This window comes from Lottia gigantea (genome assembly GCF_000327385.1).
Source record: "Lottia gigantea unplaced genomic scaffold LOTGIsca_10, whole genome shotgun sequence".
NCBI lineage: Eukaryota > Metazoa > Mollusca > Gastropoda > Lottiidae > Lottia > Lottia gigantea.
In genome coordinates this window covers 998,444-1,017,718 of record NW_008706747.1, presented here as the reverse complement: position 1 = coordinate 1,017,718, position 19,275 = coordinate 998,444, and the positions used below count along the sequence as shown (strand labels likewise).

Sequence of the window (19,275 nt, the reverse complement as noted above, 5' to 3'; positions counted from 1 at the left end):
GCATGACAGGTGTGTGTTTACAACCCCTATTTCTGACCCTATCCCTCCTATCCGACACTGTTGCACTTGCGCCTCTGTGAATTTTGGCAGATTGTTACTCTTATGTGTCCTTAATGTTCATAGCAAATTTGATACCATTCTTAAATGAATATAATTATAAGTAATGAAAAATCTAGACAAGTCAAATATAAGCTTGATTTTTGCTTTTATTCTTTTAAATAGATTTTGATTTAAATTTCAGGGCTTTACTGCGAAGACAGTTATTGGAAATTGTTGACAAGATGGGAGAGGCTTCAGCTAAGGTAATTGATTAATTAATTAGACAACATTGGATGGAAAGTGTCCGCAAGACCTAGATCATCATACATTTTATTGGGGTTGTGGGTGACAATTGGTGGTAGCAAAGAACTAAAATTGTATTTTGTTTTTACTTTAATTTGTCCAATATTTCCATTTCCAGGCTCAGAGTCTACATGGTGCAATAACAAGTGGAAGAAAGATGGAAGTATCAGACCATAAGTTATATATTATGAAAGATCAAGAAGGCTTAAGGTAGGCAAAGATTTACTTAACGGATCCTTGACCCAGAACATTTTTAAAGGGATAGAGCACCTTTTTTTCATCAATCATACCATAGTCTCAGAAACAGGAATTTTTTTAGCTAAGTCAATTAGTAATAGTGTTCACTGCTCACTGTCAAAATTTTAGCCTTCAAATCCATGTGTGTCCAGAATTATCCGCATTTGAGTGTTAAAAAGACGAGTCATCTTTTATTGAGATGCTGCCACATATAGAAAAGACACCAGATTCAAATTCTGCGACATAGTCCCTTAAATTATAAACCATCATTTCCATTTATTTCAATTCTATTATTTCAGAGGCAATGGTTCAGTGGTTGGTTTATTAAAGACTGGTAGGAAGAGATTATTTGTGTATGATTTACATGGTAAACAACATGAAATGGAACCGCTATGTGTTTTGGATTTTTATGTTCACGAATCTCGACAAAGAACCGGGTGTGGCAAACGCTTGTTTGAATATATGCTACAGGTATGTGGGAACTTTTTAGATCAATTGTTTTCAAGGGCAATAACTCAGCATATTGACAGTGCTCAATTTAAGCTATCTGTATCTCTTTTCAGAATTTGAATCAGACATCCAGTCCTCTCACAATTAAACTATACTCTTTAAATGGTTAGTTTGTGTTTCATTTTTTTCAGCATGAAAATATACGTCCATGTCATCTAGCTATTGACAGGCCGAGTCACAAATTCTCACAGTTTCTACAGAAACATTATCATTTACGAAATCAAATACCTCAAACTAACAATTTTGTTGTGTACGAAGGATTCTTAAATCAAAATGGTGGGTACATATATTTTATTAACTTTGGTTGACAAGTCTAAAGATGATATCTCGGATTCAACTTAATGATGATTCAAACATACTAGCTATCTGATTGGATAATCACTAATATCCATTTTAGAGTTAACCTCATTAACCAATCAGATTACAGTATTCTGTATTTAGAATTTGGGCTAACCTTATAGCGTCTTGAATGTTTCGACCCATCGTGCACAAACCTACTCAACCATTGATTATATCTTGTAAGGGCTACAGACTGACTAATACTGAAGTTCTTTCAATATGTACCATGTGTTACTATATGTAACTGCAAATATAGTACGCACCTCTTTCTTACCATCAAGTCAATCTGGCAAAATTTCTGTCAAAGTAAAAAATGTGCACCCATCGGAACAATAAATATCAACGCAGCCACCATGATAGAAAGTGGTAATATTCAACAAAATATTTTAGAAATCTCAGTAGCATCAATTCCTTTTTTTTAATAACAGATTGTTTTATTGATGCAAGAAGAAACGGTAGAATTTTAAATGGATATCTTAACCATGGTGAGTACTGCATGCAGGTCTCCAAAAAAAGTGTTATTCCCTTTATTTCATAGCTTTTAGTAGCTTTTCACACCAATAAAACCGTTTTTAAAGATGGGTTTCCTTATTTTTTTAGTCTCAAATTAAGCAAACTATTTGATTAAATGTTCCTAATGAATTATCAAATATTCTTAATCATATGATTATTTTCTTAGATTGTATGTAATTAAGAGTTTTAACCGAAAAAATACTTTTTGACCTTTCTTTACCTGGCAAACTTTCCCTCATTGCTGTCTATATGGCGTTGCCCGTCTTCATAAGCCCACATGGTGCAAAAAAAGTAGCACATAAAACTCCATTCATTTCATTTTTGCCCCTGTTAGACTGAAGGAGCTCACATGTCCATTATTCAGTACAATAAACCAATAATAATAAAACTGCTTGTTAGTCTCTTCTAATTTAGCTAATTATGAATTAATTATTGACATGTGAGACAAACTGGTATTTTTACAAGTCATTAGAACACCTCTACTTTCTATTCATATAAGTATTAGCATTTTCATTTTCATAAATGAAGATAAGGGAACCTATCTTTAAGAAAAACAAGATGCATTAATATTTCTTGTGTTTATTTAGGATCTGCTGGTTCAGACAAAAGAAATGATTCAAATAATAATGGTTGCTATGGTAACAGAGCACCGTCTGGTTCAAGGCTCAACCGTCCTCCGTCTGGTCGTGGTTCACTAAATACGAACAGAGTTCACCCTGCAGATAATTCTCTTAATCCATCAAATGTGACATACAGACCATCATCCGGTAGAAATGTTTCAGCTAGGAGTCGGCCATCTTCTGGTTGCCTTAGAAACCGTCCTCCATCGGGAAAGACTTCTGAAGAAGTCAGAATGATTCAAGAACACAATATTCAGGTAAGAAAAAATATGTGAATCTGGTTTCCAAATAACATCTAGCTGTCGTGTTGTCAATATGTGTTTTGGATACAGTATCCTCATCAGGACAGCTAGCCTTAATTTCATACACAGGCAGGTTCTTTGAGGATTCTGTGTCCCTTATTTGGTCATCCTGCCTAATGATTCCCACCGATACTTAAGGGGCCCTCACAGCATAGCGATCACCAGTTGTGTATGGTTGGGAAAAATAACGACCATAAGTTTCGAACTCAACTCTCATGAAACTGAGTTGTGTGTTGCATTTGGTACTCATGACCACTTTCATTATTTGCAACCATATGCAACTGGAGTGATATCACCTTTATGGTGACCAGTAGAGCAGCCATAACTGTATAAGCATTTATTGAGCAATTTTTTGGTTGATTTTTCAGGCATTAAAAGTGTTAAATTTACCTCCAAGATCCAACACATTGCTTCAACAAAGACTAAATTCACCACAGTAAGTTGGGATTTATTTATTTTGTCATTAACACCTTATCTACACATGAATTAAGGATGTAATATTGCCGTATATTCTACACTGTCCCCTAATCGGTACCAAAGTAAAGTCAATTGGAATTGTCGTGCCATGTTATTTTGTATCTCGTTTGAAATAGTCTGATACTGTATTTCCAGGCCATCTGTCCAATCAGATCCTCCAATGTACAGCAGATACACCAATCAGATGATACGGAGATCTCCCTCCCCGCTACAACGTAAAAATAGCCAGGATAGTGTTGAACCAGCTAAAGGTAATTTTTTATTTTTTTGCCTGTGAAATACCCCAGGCACAAATTGTAGACACTATTTGCAAATTTTTAACTACTTTTGAATCTGCATGAAAATGCCTTCCTTGATCTGACAAATTGTTATACATCTCCTGTTCATGTTATTTCACATTCAACCAATCAAATACTGTGTTCAATAAAAGATTTCCGTACGACATTATATATGTGTATATGTATTGTCTAGCCACTTTAAACAATATTTTGATTGGTTAAAATATTTTCATTATTATTTTGAATTTCAGACAAAATTCCTCCAAAAGTTTCTCCGCAGCAAATGAACCTTCATCAAGAGTATCAAGGTCGCGGCGGCCATCTTAGAATTAATCCGGTCACTGGAAATATAGAAACATGGTGAGTTGCAGAAATTTTTGTTTTTCTTTTTCAAAAATCTTTTTGAATCGTTTTGCATACTGCATGATAATGTCTGACTTCATTTGAATATGATGCAGAAAAGTGAGACGCAAAAATTGATTTTGGATTATTTTAAATACATTGGAGGTTCTTTACACTCTTTACATACACTTGGTTGGGTGAGTGGTGTTGGGTTCTAATCTCGATCGACAATTATGTGTAAGTCTGGTGACCTGTCGTAGTTCCTCATGTTTCTTTCTTCCATACATTTTGTGCTGTTTTTGTCATTTTGCCATGATTTTTATTTCAGTTTACCCAAAATCCCTAGTGCTGACTCGAATAACAGAAACACTCCATACAAGACTCAAGGATCTCCATGGCAACCACCAGCCAAAACAGAAAATGATCAAATCTCTTGGACAATTGGAACTGTTGACCCTTACAGAGGTCAACCTAACAGACGCCACTATCAATTCAGATTTTGGTGAAAATAACATTCTAGAATATGTCGTGCATCTTCAAATCAACAATAAAACAATATTAACTACTTACACTCGCTGTAAGAGGATGCTGAATTGAAAAATCAATTCACAGAGTGGCCTCAGGTGATTTGGAAACATGAGCATACCCTTGTTGCAACCTAAGAGACCACTGAAGATATCAACATAGATTTATCCTTGACTCTGTGGTTCACCTGAAAACTAAAGGTCCATTCTCCATCCAAGTTGTTATCCTTGACATTTTGGATTTTCTTCTAATGTTGACTAAAAGAAACATTCCATTTGTCTTAGTGTTAGATGGTGATGAGAACATAGTCTCATGAAAGCACTGGCCTAGGTCACAGAGCAATAGATAAGTCATTAGTATGATTTTAGTTGAAAAGACACACCCACAAACATACACTGCATGTTAGTTAGATATTGATGAGAACATAGTCTCACGAAAGCACTGGCCTAGGTCACAATGTAAAGATTTATGATAAAACAAGATGCAAGTTAAATGTTAAGATAATTAGATACGTTAACTATGGATGTCTCTGTAATACTATCTGTGGTAGTATCATTTCTTTAACTGAAATAGCTGAAAATATAAGAGTCAATGATCTTCTGATATATCAATAGTTGTAACCCTATGGTTATCCTCCTGTGATTTTGTTCAGATAATTGGTCTGGCATATTCTGAGCATGTTGTTATTCTTTGATCACTATTGGTCATCAATATTAACTATGTGGACTCTCTGAAAGTAATTCTAAATTGAAAAAAAAAACATTGGCAGAGTGGCATGAGGTATTTCTGAGAAGAGTGAGCATACCCACTTTCGTCCATGTTTCTTATTTTGCAAATCTTGCTTAATTGTGACCTGGGTCAGAGGACAACTACAGAAAATCCTAAATTTTTGGGAGGTCCAAATTCTGCCAAATTTATTGGTTGAGACCTGTGATAATTTTATTTAATGGTCATTTTTTTGCCCATTTTCAAATTTTAGCCAAGCTTTGCCAGGACTTAAAAATCAGTTGAATCACTATATATTATTTACGAGTCTTTATGATTTGAAATTATATAATATATTTTATTATTGTTTAATAATTGAATCTGTGATATTTTTTGTGTTTTTATTGTAATAAATATCGTTCTTTAGTACCTTAATGGTGGTGATCATGTGACGTCCAAAATGGCGCCATCGGCTATTAATGAGTCTATTATAAGATGCTCTCTATATTCGTTAGGGTCTAAAACTCCAATTTCATTTATTTGTTCACAGTGTTTTCTTTGGTTTGCAGGATTAAGGCTCTAGATGTGCTCTGTGCAATGACCATTTTCTGTAGTCAGATGAAGATGGGTATGTTAAAGCTACTTTGGCAGACTAAATTCACAAATTCATGTCCCCACAAAAATCCATCTTAAAGGGATTGTAAAGAGGTTTTCTAAACTTTTTATGTGTATCAAGGAGACTGATAGCATCAATTTGCACCATTCTGAGACTAAGGTATGATTTGTAAAAAAAATAGCGCATCTGTCCCTTTAAACCAAATAGCCAATGGCTATATTTTATCTAAAAAAAATACAAAGGCTGAGATAAGTTGCCCATTAAATTGTGGGTTTTTTTTTATCTATGGTCCAATCTGTTGTCAAATGGGCTAAACTTTTGTGTACTTTATTGTATTTATGATAAAGACATTAATTGAATAAATTACCTAGGACAGACATATTTAGCTTTCAGAATTTTGAGTCCAAAATTATTTATTTATTCATTCATTCATTTTACTCATTCATTTCAATTTATTTATTTATTTATTTTACTTATTTATTTATTCATTCATTCATTCATTCATTCATTTCAATTTATTTATTCATTTATATATATTTTTTTTTTTTTTTTTTCATTTCCTTTTTTTCTGGTACAATGAATTTATTTATTAGAATCTCCCATATTTTTTTTTTTTTTTTGATTATTGCCTAGGACTTCTATTTGTTTTCATTAGTTATGAATATGATTGATCATATTTGAGCCCAACTTTTTTATTCTTTAATTTTCCTTATTTTGTTAATTTTGGAATTTATTGATATTGTCCTGGACCATTTCATCTAATTTACCATATGTTAGACCAATTTCATTAGTTATAAAAACTTGAATAATTCTTTATTTTTGTCACATGTATCCATAGATATCAAAAAATGGATTTTGTAGATTAAGAAGGTGCTATAAACAGCTTAAAAGTTAAAGGGTAATCTGATCAAGCTCATTATCTCTTTTATCTAAAATTTATCTTTTTTATGCTTCAGTAATCCTGAATACAAGTTTATTAAACATGTTGGATCATATCCAGATATTACGCTACACTGATTACCTCCCTTGGCTACATGTGTACCCACAATTCCTTTGGTGACGTGTTGCGGCCATTTTCTGTTGACAGTTCTGTTGAAACTACTTTAATTTGTTAATTTCTTCAATGTACAAAAAGTAACAGAGCAAATAGTACATTTCAGCAAAATGTTGAGGTCGATTCTAATAGGTTTGGCATGTTTTTCAATTGCCACGGCGCTTTACCTGCCTGGTTTGGCACCTGAAACGTATTGCGACATTACTCTTCTCGATTCGGCATCGCACTGGGAAAACTGCAAGGTAAGTAGGCTAAGCCCAAAAACACCGATAGATGCTAGTTCGGCTTTTTGACAACACACAAGCGCATCAATCTTACTTTTGAGATGCGTTTTGTCTCTGGAAGTAAACCTCTGTCGTTGTTTCTGTTAGGCATTTTGCTTGTGTCCCTTTTTAGATGATAGATCTCTATTTGATGATACATCATTTTCAATAAGTTCTCTACTGACCCCTCAATCTCTTCACTGCATATGCAAGAGTGCAAATCAACTGGTATTTTGCATTATAAACAGTTTTTAGAAATTAACAACTAATCAATTGGTATTTTTGTCCCATTTCAGTCCAATATATCCATCTTTGTGAATCGTTTGAATTCAATGGAAACAGTTGTTCCTTATGAATATAACAAGTAAGTTTTTTAAGTCTTTATTATTTTCTCATCAGGAAAGGAACAAACCCAACCTAAAAATTTTCAAAATCGAGGAGAATCCTCTCCTGATGGACTCTCACAAAGGCAGTCTGGGAGAGTCCTCTGAATGGTATACTAAATTTTAAAAAACATTGCTCCACCCTCCATTTTTGGATTCTTGAATTCAACCAGATGTTTCAATGATGATGGTTGACTCAATGTTGTGATAGAGTCATGCTCTACCTTACCTCATACATGTCAAAAAAATTTGGTAATACGCTTGCCACATAGCTTTTATGTTCATTGCGTGTAGGATTTTAAAATGCTAGGTAGTTTGAAAATCTGATATAGAGCCACAATTTCCTGGTTTATTGACATTTAACTGACACCTGTTACAGTTTAAGTTGTTTTAGTCATGGTAGTCAATTTATATGAGTTTATATGGGCCATGACTAGCTTATTGCATTGATTATTTCTCATATTTCTCTTACTTATCAGAAGTAAGTTTGATTTTAAATGTGTGATGGACACAGAATGTCCAATTCCAAGACTTTTTCCTAAAATATTTCAAAAAGTGTTGGGTCGGGTTTAGCAAGTGTTTTCTAGTATTTCTCTTACTTGTAAAAATTGTAAACGTGAAATGGAACCCAGGATGTCAAATTGACTTTATTCATATGTCGGCCATATTGGATCCAAAACAATCCATAACGCAACTAATAAATAGATTTTGATAGTAATACCAATAGATTTTAAGAAATTCTGAATGGTTTTTGAGTATTTTTTATCGCATTTATGCTCTATTTTGTCATGTTGACCAATCATGAATGGTTATGATTTTGTGCATACACAAATGATTACTTGAAAACATTACCTGTATGTGTTTCGAAACGTAGTATGTAATAAAACTAGAAGTAGTTTGCTTCTATATGTCTTACAAAGATTAATTTTGTTTTTGACAGTTTTATGTTGTACACCTAACACAAATCATTAATTAATTTTGTTTCTGGTAGATTTACTGTGGTCAACAAAATATAAATTGCATTTTTTTGTTAGTTTTAAGTTGAGCAATTTTCAAATCACAAAATAGCTGTTTTCTTTATGCTCTTTGCAATGTTCACAAATCATGAAGTTTTTGGCTGTTTTATCCTTTTCTTTTGTTTATGATAGCTGGGAGCTGTAGTTACCCTTGTTGGACTGACATGGAAAAAGTGTCTAGTTGTTCAGATGGGACAGTAAACCAAGGCCCTGTGTGCTACAGGCTGTGATCCCTGCACAGTGGGAAATCAAAACTGTTTAAAGATTTGTGTACAGTGTCAAACTGCAATGCCTTTAACATTTTAGGTGTAGAAAAGTAGGATGTAAAACTCCATTCATTTCATTTTTGTTTATGAATTGTTTGTTTATGTTTATCTCGTGTTTTCCAGGTTTGACTTCTGTCAAGTTGATGCTGATAATTCACCAGTAGAAAATCTAGGTCAAGTTGTATTTGGTGAACGTATTAGACCATCACCATACAGAGTAAGTTTCATTGAATGTGTTTGGGCTTGTTCACCAATGGATTTTGGCATTTTGGCACCTCCTTATGAATTAATTATGGACATGTGAGACAAACTGATATTTTTCCAAGTCATTAGAACATCTCTACTTTCTATTCATATAAGTATTAACATTTTCATTTTCATAAATGAAAATAAGGGAACCCATCTTTAATATTTGGTTTTTTTTTTCAGGCTACATTTAAGAAAGATGAAGAATGTGTTAATGCCTGTCAGAAAGTTTATAAAAAGGGAGATAATATGGATAAGTTGAAATTTTTACGTCGTGGAATTAAACTGAATTATCAACATCATTGGTGAGCATGGTTTAAAAATTTCCATATAAATGCATTCAAAAGAAAAAATGTCCACAATTTTAACATATCTGTAACAACTTTTCTGCTGTTCAGAGAAGTTACAAACTGGTATTTTGGAAGCAATCCTGAGTCCTAAGGTATGGCATGACAGTTTACGAGTCAAAATCTAATCTATTTTTAGTGAAAATTTTCTGCCAAATCCATCAATCAGATTTTTTTTCATTTTAGAGTGAAACTTATTATTTTAATGATATTTTAGGATCCTATCCTTTGATATATCACCATCCCTCCCCTGATCCCTTTTCAAAATGATATTGAGTGACTTTTCAGTAAAACGCACTCCCAATTTGAAAGTTTCTAAAATTTGATATTTCCTCCAGCATGTTTTAGGCCACAATATAAATATTTTTTGAATGCTGTTAATGGTATATCCCCCCTCACCCCAGCCCTTCCCTGATCCCTTTTTAAATTGAAAATATAAGAAATTTTTGACTGTTTTTCAGGATAATTGACAACATGCCTATTACATGGTGTTATGATATAGAAAATGGAGGACAATTCTGTTCAACAGGTTTCCCTATTGGTTGTTATGTCAATCCAAAAGGCTTGAGGAAGGAAGTCTGCCAAATTGACGTAAGCGCTGTTTGATTTCAGACTCTGCCAAATAGAGAAAGACATATATAAATATTAAAACAATCTGAATCATTTTGTTACTTAGAGTTTCATGCTTTACAATCTTTAGACAGTCTAATTAAATTTAGACCTAACTTCATATAAATAATTAGTTTCATTTCGAATGTTTTATTAGCTCTTAGCTTTGTATGTAACCACTACAGTAAGGTCTAACACTGTCCTTCTTGACTTTTCATTCTGTTAACCTTTGCTTGACCTTTGTTTTAACCAATCACGTGGCTGCCTGTAGAACTAATTCTCATGTTTCACTTCGAGAGCATTAATGATGGAAGCTTCCCAGTTTGAGATATTTTTAAAGGGATTATGTGATTTTAGTACTTCTGAAGACATATTTACATATATTCAACACTCAAATCAACCCCCTGGTGACTCATGTCCTTTATCAAAATATTTTTTGATTTTTCAGGGAAGAATGAAGACGTTTAATACTCACTATGTGTTTAATCATGTTGATATTGTCTTAGAATATCATAGTTCTGACGGTACCGAGTGGGGAGAAAAACATCAAAATGGTGGACGAATTATTGGTGCCAAGATTAAACCCAGAAGGTTTGTTTTGTTATTTTGTTGTGGCAGCAATTTCCTAGTGAGTTATATGCTTGCCTGATGTAAATGTTTCTTTATATTTTTAACAATCTTACCTTAGTGTCAGAAACAGGAATTTTTGATGAGCCTAAGACGAAGAAAAGTTAAGGGACAGATGTCTCTTTTTTTTTAAACAATCATACCTTAGTCTCAGAAACAGAATTTTTTTTTTAGCTAAGCCAATCATTTATAGTGTTCAGAGCTCGTCTATCCCTTTAAATTACAAAAAAGATCCTTGGACAGTCCAATCAAAAGAGGAAGTATCTTATAACACTGACAAAAATTTACCTCATTGCACACAACATATGATTTGTATTTCCTCAAAATTATTTTCCAGTATCCAACACACTAAAACTGGTCCTGGAGCATGTAGTAAAGACAGTGGACCAGTAGGTATACCTGATGGTAAACTATCTATGGATGTTGCAATCAACTATACCTATTCTATTACATGGAAGGTATGTTCTACTATTCTTATTCAATTGTTGGTGTCTAGGTGACTCATTGAGTTTAATGCTTGCTCACTAATGGTGTTGGTCGCTGATGCAAATCTTGTGTAAAATCTCACATGTGCCTTGCTTCCACAACAAGATTATCGTGTCGCAGATATGATTTTTAATATCAAACAAGTTAGATCTTTGTCGCTGATTGTTTCATTATTTGCAAAACAGAGTGTCATCATCCAATCAATTCATTTACCTTTCAATCATGATCCGCATATGATGATCGACCAAAACCATGGGTGTGCTCGCACTATAACCTGAGGGTCCAATCAAATGCTACAACTCCTTCTGCTGATGTTGAGTTCAGATGGGGCAATAAACCAAGGCCCCGTGTGCTACAGGCTGTGCACGCTCAAGTTTCCTTGACAGTTGGAAATTGACAAAGAACAGGTTAATGCCGCTGTCCTGACAAAATTTTCCTCATTGCACCCTGCATGGTGTTGCCCGTCTTCATTAGCCCACATGGTACAGGACGTATTCATTTCTACTTATGTTCATAAAAACTGGTGAAAGTTTATCAACTGTACGTCTTTGTAAATTGTTCACTATCTTTTCCTGAAGGCTAACAACGTTAATTTCTTTTTGTAGGAGAACAACAAAGTAAGCTGGTCTTCAAGATGGGATTATATTCTACAATCCATGCCAAATACCAACATTCAATGGTTCAGTATCATGAATTCTCTGGTTATCGTATTGTTTTTGTCCGGAATGGTTGCCATGATTTTGTTAAGAACTCTCCACAAAGATATTGCAAGATATAACCAAATGGACAGTGCTGTAAGTTTCATTTTGACGGGTTTTTTTACGAAGGTGATGTTATGTTATAATGATGTTATGTTATAGTAATGTTCTAGTCATTATGTTATGTTATAATAATGCTATGCTATAGTGATGTTATGTTATAGTCATTATGTTATGTTATAGTGATGCTATGTTATAGTCATTATGTTATGTTATAGTGATGCTATGTTATAGTCATTATGTTATAGTGATGCTATGTTATAGTGATGTATTTCACAAAATCATTCTTTTATCCTTACAGGAAGATGCCCAAGAAGAATTTGGATGGAAGTTGGTCCATGGTGATGTATTTCGAGCTCCTAGAAAAGGAATGTTGTTGTCTATTATGGTTGGATCTGGTGTTCAAATCTTCTTCATGGTCATGATCACACTAGGTAGGTCCTCTTCCATGTCTTAATTTTAGGCCATACTAGAAAATGCATGCAATAAATATGGACATAATTCGCTTTTTTTTTCAGAGATTTCATTCAAATTTTCTTTATGTAGCATGAGAGCCTGACCAATGCTAAGTTTCTTGTCAAAAAAATGCAAAGAGATGATAGAATTTCCCTCATTGCACACATTATACCAATCTCGAGTGGTTGTAATAGGAATCCCAACCCGTCATTTCATTTTTTGCTGACTTTTAAATGCTTTGTTTTTCAGTATTTGCCTGTCTTGGTTTCTTATCGCCAGCCAACAGAGGAGCTCTCATGACATGTGCCTTGGTAAGTCAAATTTAAATCATTTGCTTTCTATTGAACCTTTGCCAAAGATATAAAGTTCTGCTTTTGTAACCTATTCTCAAACAACACCAGAAAGAAAGTAAAAAGTCAGACCCTTTCCTTTCAACAGTAAGTGGAAAGAGTATGAATATACAACCATATGAAGGAAGATGTGTATTTCATAATATATCATTCAGCAATGTATCGATTTAACTATATTAATATCAATCAATATATTACCTCTATATATTTTCAGGTATTATATGTTTGTCTAGGAACACCAGCTGGTTTTGTTTCTGCTAGAATTTATAAAAGTAAGTACTTTTTTCTTAATTTATTTTGTGAACATCAAATACTTTTCATTTCAAGAATCTTTCAGTGGTCTGTCTTGTTCATTCTGCAGATTAAAATTTTCCATTTTGATTAGATGGAACAATTTTTTCTGCAAATTGGAATGCTCTACATGTTGCCTGAAATTGTTATTTTCATGAAAAAACCTTGTTTATTTCAGTGTTTGGTGGAGAGAAATGGAAATCCAATGTTTTACTTACAGCCTTCTTGTGTCCAGGGTAAGTTTTGTTAAATTGGAAATTTTCAGATAGATATTGGAAATTTTCTTATAAATATTGTTAACCCATGGATAAATATTAGAAATCCTCAGATAAATATTGGAAATCCTCAGATAAATATTGGAAATCCTCAGATAAATATTGGAAATCCTCAGATAAATATTGGAAATATATGGATGGTAGACTTCTATTTTAACTTTTTAAATGTTTCATTTATTTATTTTTTTTTACAGAGTGATATTTGGAATATTTTTTGTGTTAAATTTATTATTATGGATTAAAGGGAGTAGTGCTGCTATTCCATTCTCTACACTAGTAGCTCTGTTAGCCTTGTGGATGTGTATCTCAGTTCCTTTAACCTTTGTTGGTGCCTACTTTGGATTCAAGAAACGGGTAGGTTTTTTTTTCAATTTTAGCCTTAATGAACCGATATAGCTTCAGGTTGAGCTTGTTTTTTAAATAGGGAGCCATGGTGTTTCAGAGAAGGTCCCAGGTTCAATCCCAGCATAGGTTTTACATGGAAAAAGCTTGTCCTTTGGGAGGGACAATAAACCAAGGCCCTGAGTAGATTTCCTCATTGCACACGGCATATGGTTGATTTATTCTAGAGGTTTCTCTGCACCTTTCTGAAAATGTTTATTCTTTTGCCAGTTTCCTTAATAACCAATCATTTTGCATGAAACCAAAACTAGTTTATAATTCAATTTTTAATTTCAGCCAATTGAACATCCAGTTAGAACAAACCAAATTCCAAGACAGATTCCTGACCAATCATTTTACACGAAACCTATACCAGGAATTGTCATGGGAGGAGTTTTACCATTTGGTTGTATTTTCATTCAACTTTTCTTCATCTTGAACAGTATTTGGTGAGTTTTTCTTTTCTGTTTTGCTGGGTTTTAATTGACTACAGTTCATCTGATGCTGCCGACATGTTTTGAACACACAATCCTCATCAGGACAGCTATCTTCACAATGTCAAGCTATAAGTAACTCCTTATACCTTGACTGCAATAGCCACTTTTCTTGTATCATGTTATGAATTGATCTGATTCTAAGATAGTCAAAACATCCAATCAGAGCCTTGGACCGAAAGACTTAACAATATGGCTTCTTTGTTTACAATCTTTCTGTCGTCGGCAAATATATCTCTGCTCGATGATGCTGAACTGTATAATTAATTTCCACCATTTTGAATTGTAGGTCTCATCAGACGTACTATATGTTTGGTTTCTTATTACTGGTATTCCTGATCTTAGTGTTAACTTGTTCTGAAGCTACTGTCCTTCTCTGTTACTTTCATCTTTGTGCTGAGGTAAGCCAACAGGCTACTTTTCTTTAAAAGAAAAAATTAACAATCATTTTTATACGCAATGTGGACGATATTGTCGTTGCCCCTGCCCGTCGGTCCGTCCACACTCTTGCAGACAATAGAGGCTGAAACTTGGTATGCATTGGTGAGATCTCGGTCAAGATCAAAATTGATAATAATCTGATGAATGGTTTCATAGTTTTCGCCCTTGATGTAGTAAAAATTCCCCAAATTTGGCTTGTAGGCACGACTTAGACTACAGTTTTTATCTGATACATGTCACTTCATGTTCAGATTCGAAAGCTTTAAATAACTGTGCTACAACCCCTCCTCATATGCAAGTTTGATAATTAGAACCCCCTACCACCATGTTACCAAGCAAATGATGTCATAGATAGATTCCAACACTCTAACTAACTGTGCTACAACCCCTCCTCATATGACAATTTGATAGTTAGAAGTGTCTACCACCATTTGTATGATGTTACCATGCAAATGATGTCAAGTATAAATTCCAACATTCTAACTAACTGTGCTACAACCCCTCCTCATATGACAATTTGATTGATATTTCAGGATTATCATTGGTGGTGGAGATCGTTTCTAACTTCAGGATTTACAGCTGTATATTTCTTCATCTACTGTGTCCATTTCTTTGTGTCCAAACTGGAGATGACTGGAGCTGCTAGCATCTTCTTGTATTTTGGTTATACTACCATTATAGTTATCTTATTCTTCTTGCTAACTGGTAAGTATTATTGGTTTGAGGCAATGGCAGCTACTAGAAGGCCTCTTTTATTTTTAAATTTCAAAAATTCCAAGCTTGTATTGATGCTTACTTCAATTTACCCCCCACCCCCAAATTTTAGCCAGTGAAAGCACCCCTTCATTTATCTCCCAAGGAAAACAGCTTCAGTTTTAGATTGGCCTGTCTGCATGCTAGTCCTTGGCCAAACCTCTTGGCATTGATTTTTCTCTGGATTATCTGTACCCAGTCACATCTGGATTGACTTGAATAATGCAGAAAGATGGTTTATTCAAGTTCTCCAGACTTTCACATGCCGATTTAGATAAGAATCAATGACCACCATTTGTTTGATATAAAGAGCCAAATGACATCATATTCTAACTCTTAAATTGACTAGTCATTTTGAACAGATTTGTGTTATCTCCCTTTAATCCTACTCTTCTATTTTTCAGGTTCAATTGGTTTCTTTGCCTGTTTCTGGTTTGTGAGTAAAATCTATAGCGTAGTTAAAGTCGATTAATACCAGAGGAGATTTTTTTGAGGATTTTGAAGGATTGACTTTAACAGTGGGACATAATTTTAGTGTGATGAAACTTATGCAAGCCATATATGGAGACTTTTGGATACCATGAAATTAAATGTGATAGAAAAAATGTCCTGAAATGCTGCTGAGATTTATTTATCATGATCATGTTGGAAATTTATTTGGATGAGAAACCAATTCTGGAGTGACCAGCTTGATTAAATTTAGGCCATCTTGATTAAATTTGTGACCATCTTGATTGAATTTGTGACCATCATACATTCATGCTAGATTGAATATATTTGACCAGCACCCCTTAACCTTTTAATGAACTCTTCCATACATGCATAATGTCAATCAATTTGTAATAGTTTTTATGTATGTTTGGAATGGTCCATTTTCAAAATTTGACAATCATCTATTTGACCCCCCCTTAACCTCTGAATGAGCTCTTCCACACATGCGTAATATCAATCTGTTATGGTGTTATGTATGTTTGGAATGGTTCCTTTTCAAAATTGACCATCATCTATTTGACACCCCTTAACCTTATAATGAACTCTTCTACTCATGCATTATTTCAATGAATGTTATGGTGTTGTGCTTGTTGGATTGGTTCCTTTTCAAATCAGACTGCTTTTTGGCACCCCTAAAGCATTTAATGGACTCTTCCTCACATGCATTATGTCAAGGTAACAGTAGGCCTATAACGTATGGTAACCAAGAGTTCATGATGTGTTCATTTGAGGAAATAGGGGGGTTTTTTAGTTGTCTTGTCCAGGCATAATGGTCGCATGTAGAACAGAAAAGATTATTATGCTTTTAAACCGCAGTATGGAATTAATAAAGAGATTGTAAAGAGGTTTTCAAAAGTTTTTAATTGAATTGCAAGAACCAGACGTCGGAATGAAAATTGGAATGGTGCAAATTGATGCTATCTGACCTGGATATACACATACAGTTTAGAAAACCTCTTTACAGTCCCTTTTACCTCCCCTTGCTCTTATTTAAAAGCCTGATAAATGCATCCTTCAACAGTTATATGGCACCTCCATATATGGTAACGAGGGACTAGAAAAGAGTTTGTATTTATATATTTTTGTTAATTAATTAATTTGCATATAGTTTTAATTGTTATGTATAGAAATTAATATTGTATAGAGATTCCTGGAACCTTCTTAGACTTGTAGACATAGGTGCCAGTTCTTAGGGACTTGAGTTACATTTATGACAAAAATTGTCTGATTTTTATGGAATCAGTCCCTTTAAAGGGACAGGTGCGTCATTTTTAGAGGACTATGACATACATTTAATACCCAAATAACTCCCCCCCACCCCCCAAAATGTCACATCTGACCCTTTGAAACACATACTAAATCTTTGACAAAAATAAACTCAATTGAAAAGATGTTTAGCCCTAAAAGAACCCATATATTTAAAATGCAAGATACATAGCGAGTTGGCATTCACACCAAGAAATTTGGTCTATGTTGTTGTATATTTTGATGTAGATTCTGCTTGATGAACAAATGTAATGTAAAAATCTGATATTTGTGTGATTATTTGTAAACAATATTAAAGATGACCTACCACAGCGATCACCAGATGCATTTGGTTGTGTATAAGCAAAGTGGCAAATCACAGAACTGGTGAGTTTATTGAAACTCATAGCTACTTCCATAATTCGCAACCTTACCAACTGGTACTTCCTATGGTGTGAGGGCATCTTTAAGTAAATCCAAACAGCGAAGATATTCATGCACAAGAGGAGATATCTCAATACATAAATTAGACCAGTCCACTTTCTGTTTAGGTAGAATAATTAGTAATTGAATCTAAATAAGTCAGTCTTATATTGTATTCATTATTACTTGAACTACCTTAAAAATGCAGTGGACTGTTCTTGTTTATATTTTGAATTCATCCAGGATATGCACATAGACAGTTGTCTGTTACTGAACACCCCTCAAATTAATAATGAACTTTTCCATTTGCTTATAATGCATGAGCATGAAGAGGAAAAAAGTGTATGTGGAATAGTTCATATAATTTTGAGGGGTGTCATTGTTTCTTACCTTTATGAAAGGGATTCACCAGAACTTTCCATTTGCATCTGTAGTTCCTGTAATTCTAAAAATAAATCTGAATAAGCTTATTAGCTAATTCCATCAAAGCTGGTCAAGGTATTGCAGCTACTGCAGACTATATGTAGAATTTTGTGCAAATAAAAGCTGTAAGTGTCATAGATAAGTGCGCTAAGGCAAGAAAAAATATATGATATATAACTATGATATTTGATTCCATTCTGTGCCTTAAGGCAGATGCATGTAGGAATGCCTTGGCTTTGTGGAAGAATTAAACGCCTATATTTTTGTTTTGTTGGAAATATGACGTATGAAAATGGGTATACTTATTTGATTAGATTTGTGGATTTGACTGGTTGGATGCGTAGTTTATAGGCTATATTTGTGGTATTCCACACTTTTCTTGTTAAGGTAACTCGTTAAATTTTGAGCTAAGCTTTCCGAAAAATATTTGTAGCAAAACCGACTTAAAAATTTGAATTCCAATGCAGAGAAAAAAATTCTTATACCCCAAAATAACACATAATTATATACCTTTGATTTCACTAATATGTCCTATTTTGGAGACTTCACAATGATGTTGAGTAATATTTATTAATACTTTTATTATAAATTAATATGTATATTTTGACATTCATTATCATTACATTCAAGTTATTTATAAAATATGCGCATAATTAATTAGCTTTGTTAATAGATGTGATCATGCATACTTAAAGGGATTCTGAAGAGTTTTCTAATTTTTTTATGTATAACAGGGACACTGATAGCATCAATTTGCACCATTCCAATTTCTAGTCAGATGTCTGTGGTTCCTGCAATTCAACAAAAATAAGTCTTTGATGATGTCAAATAGAACACTAGGTTTTAGTGGAATTGCAGGAACCACAGATGTCTGATTAAAACTTGGAATGGTGCAAATTGATGCTATCAGTGTCCCTGATACAGATACAAATTTTAGAAAACCTTTTTACAATCCCTTTAATAAATATTCATTATATTCATGAGTTTGTTTTCCCTCATAAGAATTCTGATTGGCCAGTATATTTGACATTGACCAATGGCATTTCTTGAAAATATTCAGGTGTTATTTTGAATTTATAAGTAATTGCCGGGCCAAGCCCATTAACGCAAATTGTACGCTTTAAATAACACTTATACTTTAATTGACCAATAGCATGTCTTGAAAATGTTCTGTCGTTTTTTTAAATTTAGATATGTTTGCCAAGCACACTAACACATTTGTATGCTTTGAATAACGCTTATATTTAATTTGCAAAACATATACTTTGTGTTCAGAGGTACTAAGAATCTGTTAATTGCTTTTATGTAACATTATTCATCAAACAAGTTTTATATTGTTATTATTCAAGCTTTAAGTAGACATTGTTGCACATCAAAACATCTCGAGCCA

At 33.7% G+C, this 19,275-nt stretch overlaps 2 protein-coding genes across 2 annotated transcripts; both read left to right on the top strand.

Annotated features, from left to right (window-relative positions):
• Positions 1-239: 239 nt before the first annotated feature.
• On the top strand, positions 240-1,397 carry LOTGIDRAFT_109299 (hypothetical protein; the record flags this gene model as incomplete). Its single annotated transcript, XM_009046073.1, has 4 exons — positions 240-302; positions 461-552; positions 879-1,050; positions 1,221-1,397. Coding segments are annotated over 4 exons (504 nt in total), but the record flags the coding sequence as incomplete, so codon positions are not given.
• Positions 1,398-6,885: 5,488 nt separating this feature from the next.
• LOTGIDRAFT_211611 (hypothetical protein) lies at positions 6,886-18,361 on the top strand. Its single transcript, XM_009046072.1, has 18 exons — positions 6,886-7,102; positions 7,420-7,487; positions 8,912-9,005; positions 9,218-9,339; positions 9,843-9,972; positions 10,439-10,581; positions 10,955-11,075; positions 11,709-11,897; positions 12,163-12,295; positions 12,567-12,628; positions 12,882-12,939; positions 13,137-13,194; positions 13,428-13,587; positions 13,912-14,063; positions 14,398-14,509; positions 15,083-15,254; positions 15,707-17,036; positions 17,063-18,361. Exons 1-17 carry the CDS (start codon positions 6,971-6,973, stop codon positions 15,772-15,774), a joined length of 1,974 nt encoding a protein of 657 aa, XP_009044320.1. The 5' UTR covers positions 6,886-6,970; the 3' UTR covers positions 15,775-17,036; positions 17,063-18,361.
• The last annotated feature ends 914 nt before the right edge of the window (positions 18,362-19,275 follow it).

Excerpts from the sequence above, each read along its gene's own strand:
- LOTGIDRAFT_211611 (XM_009046072.1), top strand. The coding sequence starts at position 6,971 with ATGTTGAGGTCGATTCTAATAGGTTTGGCATGTTTTTCAATTGCCACG. Across the intron at positions 7,488-8,911 it reads GTTCCTTATGAATATAACAA|GTTTGACTTCTGTCAAGTTG; the intron begins GTAAGTTTTTTA and ends CGTGTTTTCCAG. Across the intron at positions 12,629-12,881 it reads CTCTCATGACATGTGCCTTG|GTATTATATGTTTGTCTAGG; the intron begins GTAAGTCAAATT and ends ATATATTTTCAG.